At 41.9% G+C, this 12709-nt stretch overlaps 1 protein-coding gene across 5 annotated transcripts in view; it reads left to right on the top strand.

Moving 5' to 3' along the window:
* The window catches only part of PFKFB4 (6-phosphofructo-2-kinase/fructose-2,6-biphosphatase 4), a 102135-nt gene that overhangs the window by 45986 nt on the left and 43440 nt on the right, over positions 1-12709 (top strand). For all 5 annotated transcript variants that reach the window (XM_089781078.1, XM_075939361.2, XM_075939360.2 and 2 more), the window contains exons 2-3: positions 5804-5920; positions 11484-11580. In XM_089781078.1, coding sequence (XP_089637204.1) covers positions 5804-5920; positions 11484-11580 — 214 coding nt within the window. The remainder of the gene's footprint in view (positions 1-5803; positions 5921-11483; positions 11581-12709) is intronic.

The raw sequence follows: 12709 nt of genomic DNA, 5'->3' as shown, positions 1-12709 counted from the left end.
AAAAAGCAGAGCCACAGCGAATCCCCATCTCGACTAATTCCATTGACTACTCGATTAGCTTCCTAACTGCTATTTAACATCCTTAACTGTAAGATGGGGACTGGAACACATGAAGTATAAGGAGAGGCTGGGGGATTTGGGCTTATTTAGATTGCAGAAGAGACCAGTGAGGGGGGATTTGATAGCAGCCTTTGACTACTTAAAGGGGGGTTCCAAGAGGATGGAGAGAAGCTGTTCTCAGTAGTGACAGATGGCAGGAGGAGGAGCACTGGTCTCACGTTGCAGTGGGGAAGGTCTAGATTGGAGATTAGGAAAAACTATTTAGATGGAAAGGTGGTGAAGCACTGGAATGGGTTATCTAGGGAGGTGGTAGAATCTCCATCCCTAGAGGTTTTTAAATCCTGGCTTAAAAAAAAGTCCAGATCTGAGTTGGTCCTCATTTGGGCAGGGGGCTGGACTCAATGACCTCCTGAGCTCTCTTCCAAGCCTGATTCTATGTCTTAAAACAGTGGTCTGAACTCAGAGCTGAGATAAGCAGATCTGATTCTATGAAGTTAATGGAGTTGCACCTTGCTAGGCCTAAGTTTGGCCTAAGGAGTTTAACAATTCTGCATGATTTAGGTGCATAATTAGATTATTCTAAAACAAATAATTAAACATTTCACTTTTAAAAATTTAAGTTACATGGTTTAATACATCTTTTTTTGAGGTCCAGTCACTGAATTATCAGGCATTAGGACTTCTGATTTCTGGCTTTTTAACGTTATTGTAGTCAGTTTTGTAAAAGTTTTTATCACAGAAACTTTGTCTAAGTTTGATTAAACCCGCCAAGCTTAAGTCATAGCAACCTTCTTGGGCCAGTGGGTTTCAGCAGTACAGGTACTCCCCAAGTTACAAACATCTCATTTGCGTACACCCGCACATACAAACAGGAGCTCACTTGCAGCCTCGGGAGGAGGCAAGAGGCATGGGTGCTGGTCAGCAGCACCAGTGCTGGCAGGAGGATGCTGGAGGAGCAGGGGTCAGTTGTGCAGCAAGCCGCTGAAGAGCAATGGCGCTTTGAAGGGGAAACTGTTGCATTTTCCAGCCAAAAGCTGCATGGCTGCCCCCTGCTCCTCCGGAGTCCTGTGACCCGTGCTTGCTTCATACACTGCCTCCTGGTGAGAGTGGGTTGGGTGCAGTCCACAGGGTAGGTGGGACTGGCCCTGGAGCGAGTGCAGAGCTTGCGGAGTAGGGGTTGGCAGTATCCAGGGGATGCCCAGAAGTCCCCTTCAGAATCTCGACCTACCTCCTCATCCTTCTTGAATTAAACCTGTCATTCCTCACACACCAGAATTCAAAGTTAAATAAAATACAATTTCTACGATTTTTATTGCCATTATACAATATTACAGCTACATTATGGATTAAATAGGCTTTCGTGGGCTAGCCTGGGAACCTAACTACCATTTATAACAGTGTTTCTGTGGGAAAATGTGTTCCGAGTTCCAAACAACTGATTTAACACCAACTTTTGGAACACAGCCCATTTATAGCTTGGGGACTTCCTGCACTGAATTCATGTGTGGATAGACTGCAGTTATTATGGACTTGTATGGCAAATATTTGCGATCATGTTTCCATGATCTAAAGTATTACATTTGTCCATCCATTAAAAATGCTCCTAAACATTGATTTCTCAAATTATTAAACTAATTTTTGTGTATGAAATAAAACTCTCAATTTTAAAAAAAATTTGTAATAGCAATTGAATATGGAAAAAATGCAAAAGTACCTAAATATGAATTGCTGCAGTAAAAAAGCGCTTTGGAGGACTCTGTTTTCATCAGGTGATAATTTGTTATAGAGACAGCTTTTACACAGTTTAAGTGCTTCTTAAAAAAGGCCCGATGAAACTAAAATTTAATGTATGCAATGGAAATGTATATTAGATACCTGTGAACTGATGATCTGCTTGAATCTTCTCAACAAAAATAAGTGGCTTCTGATGGTTTTAAATAATGGTAACTAGCTTAGACCTTTAACATCTTAACAGGGATGTTAAGAGGTGGGTAATTGACTAATTGTGTCGTCAATACAATTTGTATTGACTACATGATTAGTCGATAAGGGAATGTGCTCTGTCCCAGTCGCGCTGATCCAGGAGCTACCCCTGCTGCGACTTTGCAGTTTAAATGTAGTAGGAGCTGGTTTAAATGTAGCGGGAGCCTTGATCAAAGCTACTTTTAGGTTCACCTGTCAGATTGCTTTAAATTCTGTGTATCTAGGAATCAAATCCAAGCATAAGATTTAATTGAGAACAGTGAAATATATTAAAGCTAAACACTTGCTTTGGGAGAGCTGGAAGGCTGAATGCTTTAGGTTGTAAAGCCGAGATGAAAAATAAAGGCCATGTTTCCTGCAGTTAAAAATTTATTTTCCTGGAACTGTCTGCATTGGTGATGGTTGTTAAAAATAGAATTTGGACAAGTTGAGTAACTTTTTTTATGTGAGGTCCATATAGCTATCCTGGAGAACTTACTTCAGAAGTGTGTGGGGCCTTGATGTACAGTGATCTATATAACACCATAGAGGAGCTTAAATGGGAGAAAGGGATGATGATGAGCAGAGCAGCTGAGGATGACTACCGCAGTATCTTGGATAAGTGAGAGGAGGGAAAACAAATTAGTGAGAGGCAGATAGTTCAGAGAAGGGAAGGTTAAAGTAATAAAAATGTTAGATGATCAAGCTGTAGATGAGGAAAGGTTGGTGAGTTAATTTCCTTTATTGGACCAACTTCTGTTGGTGAGAGAGACAAGCTTTAGACTAGAGCTACACAGAGCTCCTCTTCAGCTCTGGGGAGGGAGCTGTCAGAGGCAGCAGCTGGAATGGGGCAAGTGACAACCAATACGCTTGGGGAGCTGACTTTGTGGGGCCGCCTGCTTCCCCCTTGCTGCTTTGAGCACTGGCCCCAGTGTGAAGTGTGTGTGGGGGGGATCGGGGAGGCTGCCACAAAGCAGCCTCTGTCCGTGGTGGGCCCAGGGTCGCTGCGGACAGAGGCTGCTTCATGGGATGCTGGCGCATCCTCTGTCCACAGGGATCTCAGGCTTCCTTTAAACGGGCTCCTTTTTCAGACCAGTTCCTGTCTGCCATCCTGCACTGTTGCTTCTGTATGGGGTGGCAGGGGGCTCCCCAGGATTGGAGCCAGGAACACACTGGATGCCAGCCCCGCCTCCGGGGACTATCGAATAGTCATGTAAGTGCTAAGATTTCATGCGGTTACATGACTCTTCGGTTATGCACTATCTAATATCCCTACCGCGATGTCTTACTGGGAGAAGCAACGGGATTTGGGAAGAGCGGCGATGGGAATGTGGGAGTTAAAAATCTGAGCAAGATTACAAGGCTGGTTCCAGAAGGATCCTGGATTAGCCAAGGCTGGCAGAGAGGAGAGGATTGAAAGCAAGGATGGGTGTTGGGTGTCCAGGAGATATCTGGCAAAGAGTTGGAAATGTAAAACCAGTTGGAAAGCAGAAATGAATTAGGAATCCCCCACACAGAGGTGATAATTGAACGTGATATGAAAGAGAACAGGCAGATGAATACACCGAAAGGCTTCCACAGATTTGGGAGCAGGGAGGGTGATCAGTAAAGTGATGAGAGAAGCGGAGGCATGAAGGAGAATGACCACAAGCATCTGTAAAGGATGCATATGGCTCTAGAACAGGGCAGAGCAGGGCTTCCTCCCCTTACTAGGTTGTTAGTCACTTTGATCAGGAGCCTTTTGATGAAATAAGAAGGGCAAAAGGACTAGACAGGAGCGAAAATACGCCTCAGCAGGAGGCATGAACAGTGCACACAAGAATTTTGGTGACAAAGGGAGGGAAAGGTGGGAGGAGAGTAGGTGATAATCAGAGACACAGATGAGGCTAAGTGAAGTTTTCTGGTTATTTGTGCTGACTGGAGACAATTGTGGTTGGAGCAGCTGTTATGTGTAAGGGAGAGGGCACAAGGTGGGTCAAAGAGCAGTATAGTGTAACCCTCTTACTTAATGTCCTGGTAATGAAAATGGAAGGCTTCAAAGACAAAGTAAGTCGTCAGAAGTGCTGGGCTGGATTAACATACACAAACTGAAGCAGCACCAGTGTATGTACAATTTTATAAAGTTTGCTGCATACCTGGCTTATCTTCTAACCTGCAGGGCACTCCTAATTTTCATTTGCTTTTCTAAGCACTTAGAGATGCAGCTACTGTGTATTGTTGGAGGAGAATCAGGCTACGGTTACTGCTTCTCTGTTCTTTGGTCTTGAAGACAATGTGAGTTTACAAAGCACTGATGCACAGGTAGTTAAATGTGACAAAATATAGGACAGGATGGGACATAATATGTAGAACCATCTTATTTGGGAGAGGTTATTTTCTCCCCTCTGGGGTTGTGTATTCTAGTTAGAGGATGGTATGGGCCTGTCTGAATTAAAGAGTACTTTAATTTCAGAGACTAAGGGCTTTATATAAAGCCCATTGAAGTTAATGGAAACTTCTTGTATTCGGTGTGCTTTGGGTGATACCCTAATTAATACTTCTGCTGAGTGCTGACCATAAAAGTTCATTTAAATACCAAATACAGATTGTACCTCCCTGGTCTGGCACCCTCGGGACCTGACTGGCCCTAGATGAGGGATTTTGCTGAAGTAGGAGAGGTCATTTCTGGCCCCCCTGCTGCTGTCCATGCCCAGCTGAGAGGCCGCCTCCCCAACCCAGCTGAGCCATGAGGCTCCCTGAGGGTACGTCTATACTTGCTCCCTAGTTCGAACTAGGGACTCAAATGTAGCCGACTGAAATTGCTAATGAAGTGGGGATTTAAATATCCCACGCTTCATTAGCATAATCTCACCCACGCGCTATTCCGCTCACCAGCTGATTCGAACCAAGAAGTGCGTTACTCCTCATTAATTATTAATATGTTTTAGGTATATGGAAGGAGAGGAACAGTTTCATATATGTAAGTGAAACATTTTTAGGCAGTGTGTAAACTTAAATTTATGGTCTTAAATTTCACAAGATCACTTGTTAAATATTCTGATCTGATGTCAAAATATTGGCAAAGCATGAGCACATTTATTGTGAAATAGTGCAAGAAATAGGAAATAAAAACATTTCTTGGTTTTTCTCAGTCTTCAGAGGTATTAACTCATTTATGCTTGCTATTGCTTTAAAAGACTAGACAATCCTGATTTTTCTTTATTGTGGGGAACCAATTTTTTTTTCCTTTTCTAAAATTTGTATGGAATCTAAAACCAAACATTTGCTAGGGAGTACCTAGTTGGTACAAACAATGTTGTTCCACGTAGTCACATTTGCTATCCTGATGAAAATTACATTTATGTTTCTCTCAGTTGTGTTGTAACTTGTGGCTCTGTGGCAATGTGTGTTGCTTGGTAGTAGGAGAATGATTTGGCAAGTTGAATACACAATACCTTTCTTGGTGTGCTTGTTTTTATAAGCTTCTGGCTATTTGGTGTCAGATGTGTAAGTTTCCTGTTTGTTATTCAAATAGCAATGATAAATGTCCAGAGTCTCACTTTTCCCACTGACTCTCACTGCTAAAGCTGTGCACAAAGTAGAACACAGTTCAGTTGCACTGCACTTGCTCAGGAACACTTGGGAAGTAGTGCAAATGGAATGCTGTAATGGAATAACACAAAGTGCATGACCTGCCTGACCAGCCACTTCCTAGAGGCTTATGCTCCTTAATTTCCTGCTGTTGAGCTTTTGCTTGGCATCATGTTAATTGTAAACATCATTTTCTTTTTCTCTCTTTCAGTCTGTATGACCAATTGCCCTACGCTGATTGTCATGGTGGGCCTCCCAGCCAGAGGGAAAACTTACATCTCCAAGAAATTGACGCGCTACTTAAACTGGATTGGAGTGCCTACAAAAGGTTCTGTTCTGTTTTCGTTTACATCACGAGGTTTCTCTTGGGATTGTTAGGGCTTTTGTGCTTCTCTATTTCTTCCAACACTCTTGTCAATGTTCTTTTGTCAGTGTATACTTTCTTTCCACTTAAATTTCACTCTACATCGTATATCTCGTCTGATCATTTCTTCTCTTTTTCTATACAGAGTCCTGAACAAACTCCCTGTGTTTATCTTCTGCGTATTGCTTTGTACAGTTGTCTGACTAGTTTGGTATCTGAGAAGAGATCTTGTTTACTGGATGGGTCTGAATTAGCACTCCTGGAACCAATTCCTAATTTTATCATTGTCTCTCGTTGTGACCTTTGAGCAAATAAATCTCTTAACTGCTCTAAGCTAGTCTTTATCCTTATTATGTAAAATGGGTGCAATGGTATCTGCTCGCTGTTGCTCATTCGATAACGTTGATAAAGCACTTTAAGAGCCCTGATAAAGGGCAGTAGGTAAAAATAAAGTCAGAGTTCCTGCCCACTCCTCAAATGAACTATTAATCTTTAGAGATGACTAAATATTTAAGGTGTGGAAGATTTAACCAACTTTTGTGGATTTTGCACCTGCATTTAGATTGCACACAAATGGTTCGTCGGGCTAGCCTGGCACTTGGGAGATCTGGATTCAGTATCTTCCTCTGCCATATATTGTGCCTTGTATCTCCATCTGTACAATGGAATAATAGTACTTCCCTGCCTCACAGAAGTTTGAGAGGATAAATACATCACTAAATGTGAAGACTCAGTATGTTACTACAGTAATGAGGGCAATATAAATACTGTAGATAAATACATGTCATGCAGTAAAACAATATAGTGAATGTGAAAGGTCAAATTGCTGACTGCGTATGTTGAGATCAAATTCTTAACTACTTTTGAAGGAGAAATATGGAAAACGTGTTCCGGGCTGTATGTAGACTGCCATTTGACTTTGTCTCAACCTTCCTATTTAGTTTAGAATGGAGCTTTAAACATTATTATTTATAAATAATTATCAAACATTATTTGCATCAGGTAGATGATTATGGAGAGGGCATGTGGCTTATTGGTGGTTGATAAAAACTAAAACAGTGAATAATCCTACAGCACCTTAGAGCAGGGCTACTCAACTTTGGAAGACCCGGGGGCCACAGTGATCATCACAGAACATGCCGAGGGCCACAACTTAAGCATGGTTGCATATATATGCAAATATGTATGCAAATAGCTGTTCACACTGATGCACACAAATACAAAGATTAATGCAAGACTACACAATATGCAGGCCTCATATAAGTCAGTTCTGCTGATATTAATAAAATGCAATATTTACCCAATTTCCAACGATTTGCACTTTTAATGAGCAATGACAGTCCAGGAATTTAAGTACTAAAATGCATATCAACAGAAGACCATTCTATTGACTTGCTGTTGTGGAGCGTGTTCCCAGGGGAGGCCACGTTCAAAGGATCCCACCTGTGGACTGCGTGTTGAGCCCTGCATCAACCCAAACTGCACCGTAGGTCACATGTTGAGTAGCCCTGCCTAAGAGACTAACAAAAAATGTAGATGGTATCATGAGCTTTCATCGGTACAACCCACTTCTTCAGCTGAAACTGGTGGTTGATAGAAGCTTAGTATTCTTATAGTGGGGCATATATATATATAGTTCTAATGTCCATTGTCCTCTTTCTAAGTGGTAGCAAAAATCCAGGGCCTTGCAATCTGGTTTTCAGCGGCAGAGAAATCATTGATTGAGGACACCTTTTAAAGTGTAACCTGCTTTATTTTAAATACACATGCAGCACTCATGAAATGAGACTGTCATGCAGGCCATTGCCTTCTTACAGGTATCTCAGACCAGCACTATTGTCTAGTTTTAAGAGAGAAGCTCTTGTCAAGAATTGTTCCTAATCAGAGCCCAAGGCAGAGAGCAAACTCTCCTGCTCATGCAATTTTTTTTCTCTCTCTCTCTGTCTCCCCATCCCTCCCCATTGCTCCCCCTGCAGCTCCTTCTAACCAAAATTAACATCCCCTTAGTATGTCTTCCTGAGAGTCAAAACTTGCACATAAAGAAAAAAGAGCTTGGAAGGCAATGGAACAGTGCCCCGGTGACATCGCCTGTTCAGAGGATGGGCACATTAGCCATTTCACCACTTCACTGACTTTTTAAAAGAAACTTTTTTTTTTAAAAGGTATCTAAGCTAAATGTCGCTCAGCAAGCTATTTCAGTAGCCTGAATTCCTCTGCTGCCTTACCACACTCCACAGTGGGATGGTTATTGAGCTCAAAGAGGTAAATGCTGGACATTCAACTTTGAGAAGCAAAAATCCTGTGTTGGACAAGAGCACTGTCTTATGTATTGTCCCAGACTTGAGGGAGTAGATTGTGGGGCTCATCCACAGGCACTGGCTTCCAGCGGCTGCTCAGTTCTGGCTCAGCCCCAGCTCTACCCCCAGTTCACCCTTTCCTCAAGCTCCTACCTTGCCTCTCCTTTCTCGCCCCCTTTCCCAAGCTTGCCTTGGCTAGGGTTGCGAGTTTTGGTTGGATGTGTTCCTGGAGGTTTCATCGCATGACACATTAGATTAAAGATTAATCTGTAATTCCAGAAAAGCCCAGGAAAATTGTGGAGGGTAGGCAACATTGCCCTGCTCTTTCCCCTTCCCAGCGCCTCCTGCACACAGCTCTTCTGTGGTGCACAGGCGAAGTTGATTGGGGCTTAGGGATGTGGGGAGCTTGGCTGGCAGTGGGTGCTAAGCACCTGTTGATTCCAGTTGCAGTAAGCAGGGACAATTGGCTTGTGTTGGGGTAAAAACTCCACAGACTGTCTTAGGTAACTGATCTGTAAATTTAGATATTTGTTTTCTAAAAAATTAAATTGTAAAACGAGCTAGATGCTCAGGAAGGTGCACTCCCCTCTGTATACACTCTAGTATAAACCTTGTACTTTGCACGGTTCAACTGCTGTCTCTAACTCCTGCCTTAGATGGTCAGTGAGGGTTGTCCGGCTTGTGGCTGCTAGGGGTTTACAGTCATAGGCCTGTAGTGTAGTCCTCTCTGCCGCTGCTGCAAAACACATCTTGCATTTAATCTTTAGCTTTAGGGTGAACACCTTGTTATGTGGTAATCATGAAGGCAATTTCATCACAGCTGAATCAGTTTAAAATACCGGTCCTGTAATCGAGTTGAGCGTCCTCACCCCATTTTCATGGAATCACCAGGGCTGGTGTTTAGACTTGCTGGGGCCTGATGCCAAAGCCTAAACTCCACCCACCTGGAGCAAAAGCTGAAACCCAACAGCTTCAGTCCTTAATGGTGGAGCTCAGGTTATAGCCCCCCCCCCCCCTTTCCAATCTGCAGCGCACATATTTTGGGCTTTGCCCTCTCCTCGCACCTGGGGTGTGGGACTTGGGTTAGCTTATGCTTTGGTCCCACCTTCTGAAGTCATGTAGTGATTTTTGTTGTGAGAATGGGGTTGTAGTGAAATGACATTTGAGAACCCCTAGAGAAGATAGATAATGCATTGTCTATTTGTCACAGGTTAACGTAGATGATCTTTTGTGTAATAAATGTCTGGCCTTGTATGCTTTTCACCCTGAGGTTTCTTAATATCATTGAAAAATAGCAGAATGTACCCAGTATAGTAAGATTTTAAAGCCTTTGATGTAGGTATTAAAGTTATTAGATTATCAAAAATCCAGAGGCTAGGTGGGTGGCATCTTCTCACGTAGAGTCTAAGAACATTGAGACAAGTAGCCGGAGGATCCCATAATGAGAATTATTTAAAGATACCTTCTCTAATTCTTTCTGATCAAATCAAATCCAAGTAGCCCAATGTTGCTGAGTGCTCATATTCAATTGAATTTCAGTGAAATTTCATTAGGCTTCTTTGGATAATCCCAAATTGTGTATCACAGTTGGAGCACAAGGTGTGAAACTAAATTGGGTTGCTTCAGTGAGATTTATGTCTTGAGTAAATACTAATCATAAAGAAAAGGGAGAAGTAAAATATAATCGTTTTTTTTCTTTTAGAAAATTTCATGTATTGCTGATCTTGCTAAACTATTTTTGGTAGTTCTGCATTTTAAAGGGCTTGGACATGAAGAAGCGGCCTGTTTCTAACCGTTCTTTTCCCTCATCAGAATATTCTTCTTTTTGGTTCTTAAATGTTTCATGGTGGCATCATGACTAGTTTGTGTGGAAAGTGTCTTGATGCCATGCAGTTGGTTACTAAAGTTTTCATCGACCATACTAGTTAATTTATTGCAATGACTGTTCAAATTCAGCTGTATGTTTTGCCAAGGATTAAACTACTATTAATTTCATAGTTTGTATCCCTTTTCAGTGCACATTTTTATGCTGTTGTCAGGACAATCTGAACATCAGCTCAGTAATTAATTTCTCCTAATTCTTTGTCTTCTGGAAATGAAGACTGGCAAGTACAGATGCTTCAGGAATGGTCTTTGTCAGTAGTTCCTCATATAGAATGTTCAATCCAGGTTACTTTAAACAATATTCTCAAGCAAAGAAAACCATAAACACAAAAGAAGTTAAACATTTGTTACTGTACTTGGATCTCTATTTTATGAACTTAATAATGGTACAATTCCATTATCTTGTTTGCAAAGTTACTGCTTACTTTGATCACCTGTGCTGTGATGCTGCTGCTGGCATAGACCTTTGTCCAGACACAAGACACTTCACCTTTGATTAGTGATACATTTTATTCAATACATGTGCAATAAATGCATTGTACTTTGTACCTCTCTCTGAGTTTTTAATATAGTATGTTTTTCAGGATGATATAAATGCCTATTACTACTTTCAGTCCATGGGGGGGGGGGGGCCTGGGGGGGAAGGGGGAGAGAAGATGGAGAGAATGTAAGGTGTATTTAGCTAAAATCTAAGATGGCTAATTCCACATATAACACTTTTCTCTTTATGTGATAATTAGTCTTTGGATATTAAATTGCAGCAAGGGAGGTTTAGGTTGGACATTAGGAAAAATTTCCTGACTGTCTGGGTTGTTAAACACTGGAATATATTGCCTACGGGGGTTGTGGAATCTCCATCACTGAAGATATTGAAGAGCAGGTTAGACAGACATCTATCAGGTATGATATAGACCGTGCTTGGGCCTGCTGTGACCTCTTGAGGTCTATTCTGGTTCTGTGATTAGGTGCTATAGAAATACAGTTTTATGAAAACAATTTATGGAAGGAAAAAACTATCTGTAAAGTGCTTACAAAAATATAAATTAACTTGCATCTCTGTGAGGAAGGAAGCAACTTACCCCACTTTAAAGGTGGAGAAACTGAGGCACAGAAAGAAGTGATTTGCCCAAAGGTGTACACTACACTGTTAAATAGAACCTATATTTTCTCACACTCAGTCCTGTTCTTCAACCACAAGGCTTTTCTTTACTGAAATGAGAAGTATAACTAGCTTTGTTGTCCTGATATAAACCAGACTGATCTGTTCCTGGAGATGAATTTGTTTCAGAATTGTCATTGAATTTGATTTTTAAAGATGCCCAACTAATAGTGACTCTTTTCCACAGAATTTAATGTTGGTCAGTACCGTCGAGATTTGGTAAAAACATACAAATCCTTTGAGTTCTTCTTGCCAGACAATGAAGAGGGCTTGAAAATAAGAAAGTAAGTTGGAATATTTTTAGCTTTACGGAATGCCTGTTTAATTCTAATGATTTGTTATAATTTTCTATTCAAAATGCTGTAAATTTTGATTTTGTATGTCCCGGAGACCTCTGTAGGGCTATGGCATCAGATAGCAAAGAAGTGAAACCTTAGAGTAAGTTCATGGATGACACTAAGCTAGGGGGAGAGGTAGATATGCTGGAGGGCAGGGAGAGGCTCAAGAGTGACCCAGACCAATTGGAGGATTGGGCCAATAGAAATCTGAGGTTTAATAAAGACAAGTGCAGCGTCTTGTACTTGGGATGAAAGAATCTCAAGCACGGTTACAGGCTGAGAACCAATTGGTTAAGCAGCAGTTCTGCCGAAAAAGACCTGGGGATTATAGTGGATGAGAAGCTGGATATGAGTCGTCAATGTGCTCTTGTAGCCAACTAGGCTAATGGTATGTTAGGGTGCATTAGGAGGAACATTGCCAGCAGATCTAGGTACGTGATTATTCCCCTTTTATTTCCCCCACTATAGAAGGGACGTGGACGCATTGGAGAGGATCCAGTGGAGGGCAACAAAAATGATTAGGGGGCTGGAGCCCATGATTTATGAGGAGAGGCTGAGGGATTTGGGCTTAGTCAGTCTGCAGAAGAGAAGAGTGAGGGGGGGATCTAATAGCAGCCTTCAGTCACATGAAGGGAGGGGGGTTTCCAAAGAGGGTGGAGAGAAGCTGTTTTTAGTGGTGAGAAATGAGGATTATTTGATGAATTTGTAATAGCTTGATAGCCCTAATTTTGAATATGTTCCAATTAGTGGTTCAGGTGAGTTGGAGCTGCTCTGTCTCCATCTGACAGTTTGAGAACTGCTTTGTACTTTGTGTGTGCAGTAAAAATCTACTGGTGAATTGCACCGATTAGCTTTCTGTTTGTTGTGTTTGGGAATTAGGCATAGGGAGTGAAGCACCAGCGGTGAATACTGTGGGCAAAGAAAGCAGATGGAATGCCTCCAAACTGCAAGGAGGGAAGGCTGCTGCTCATGCTGAGAGAACCACTGGTATGGAGTGCAGGGAGGGTTTCTGTTTCGCAGAAGCAGAGATGAGGGAGGCAGGTGGGCAGCATGAGAAGAGCGAACCAAAGTCTCT

This window comes from Pelodiscus sinensis, chromosome 11, assembly GCF_052426305.1.
Source record: "Pelodiscus sinensis isolate ZL-2025 chromosome 11, ASM5242630v1, whole genome shotgun sequence".
Lineage (NCBI taxonomy): Eukaryota > Metazoa > Chordata > Testudines > Trionychidae > Pelodiscus > Pelodiscus sinensis.
Note: the sequence above shows the minus strand (reverse complement) of the source record. Positions and strands in the feature narration are given on the sequence as shown.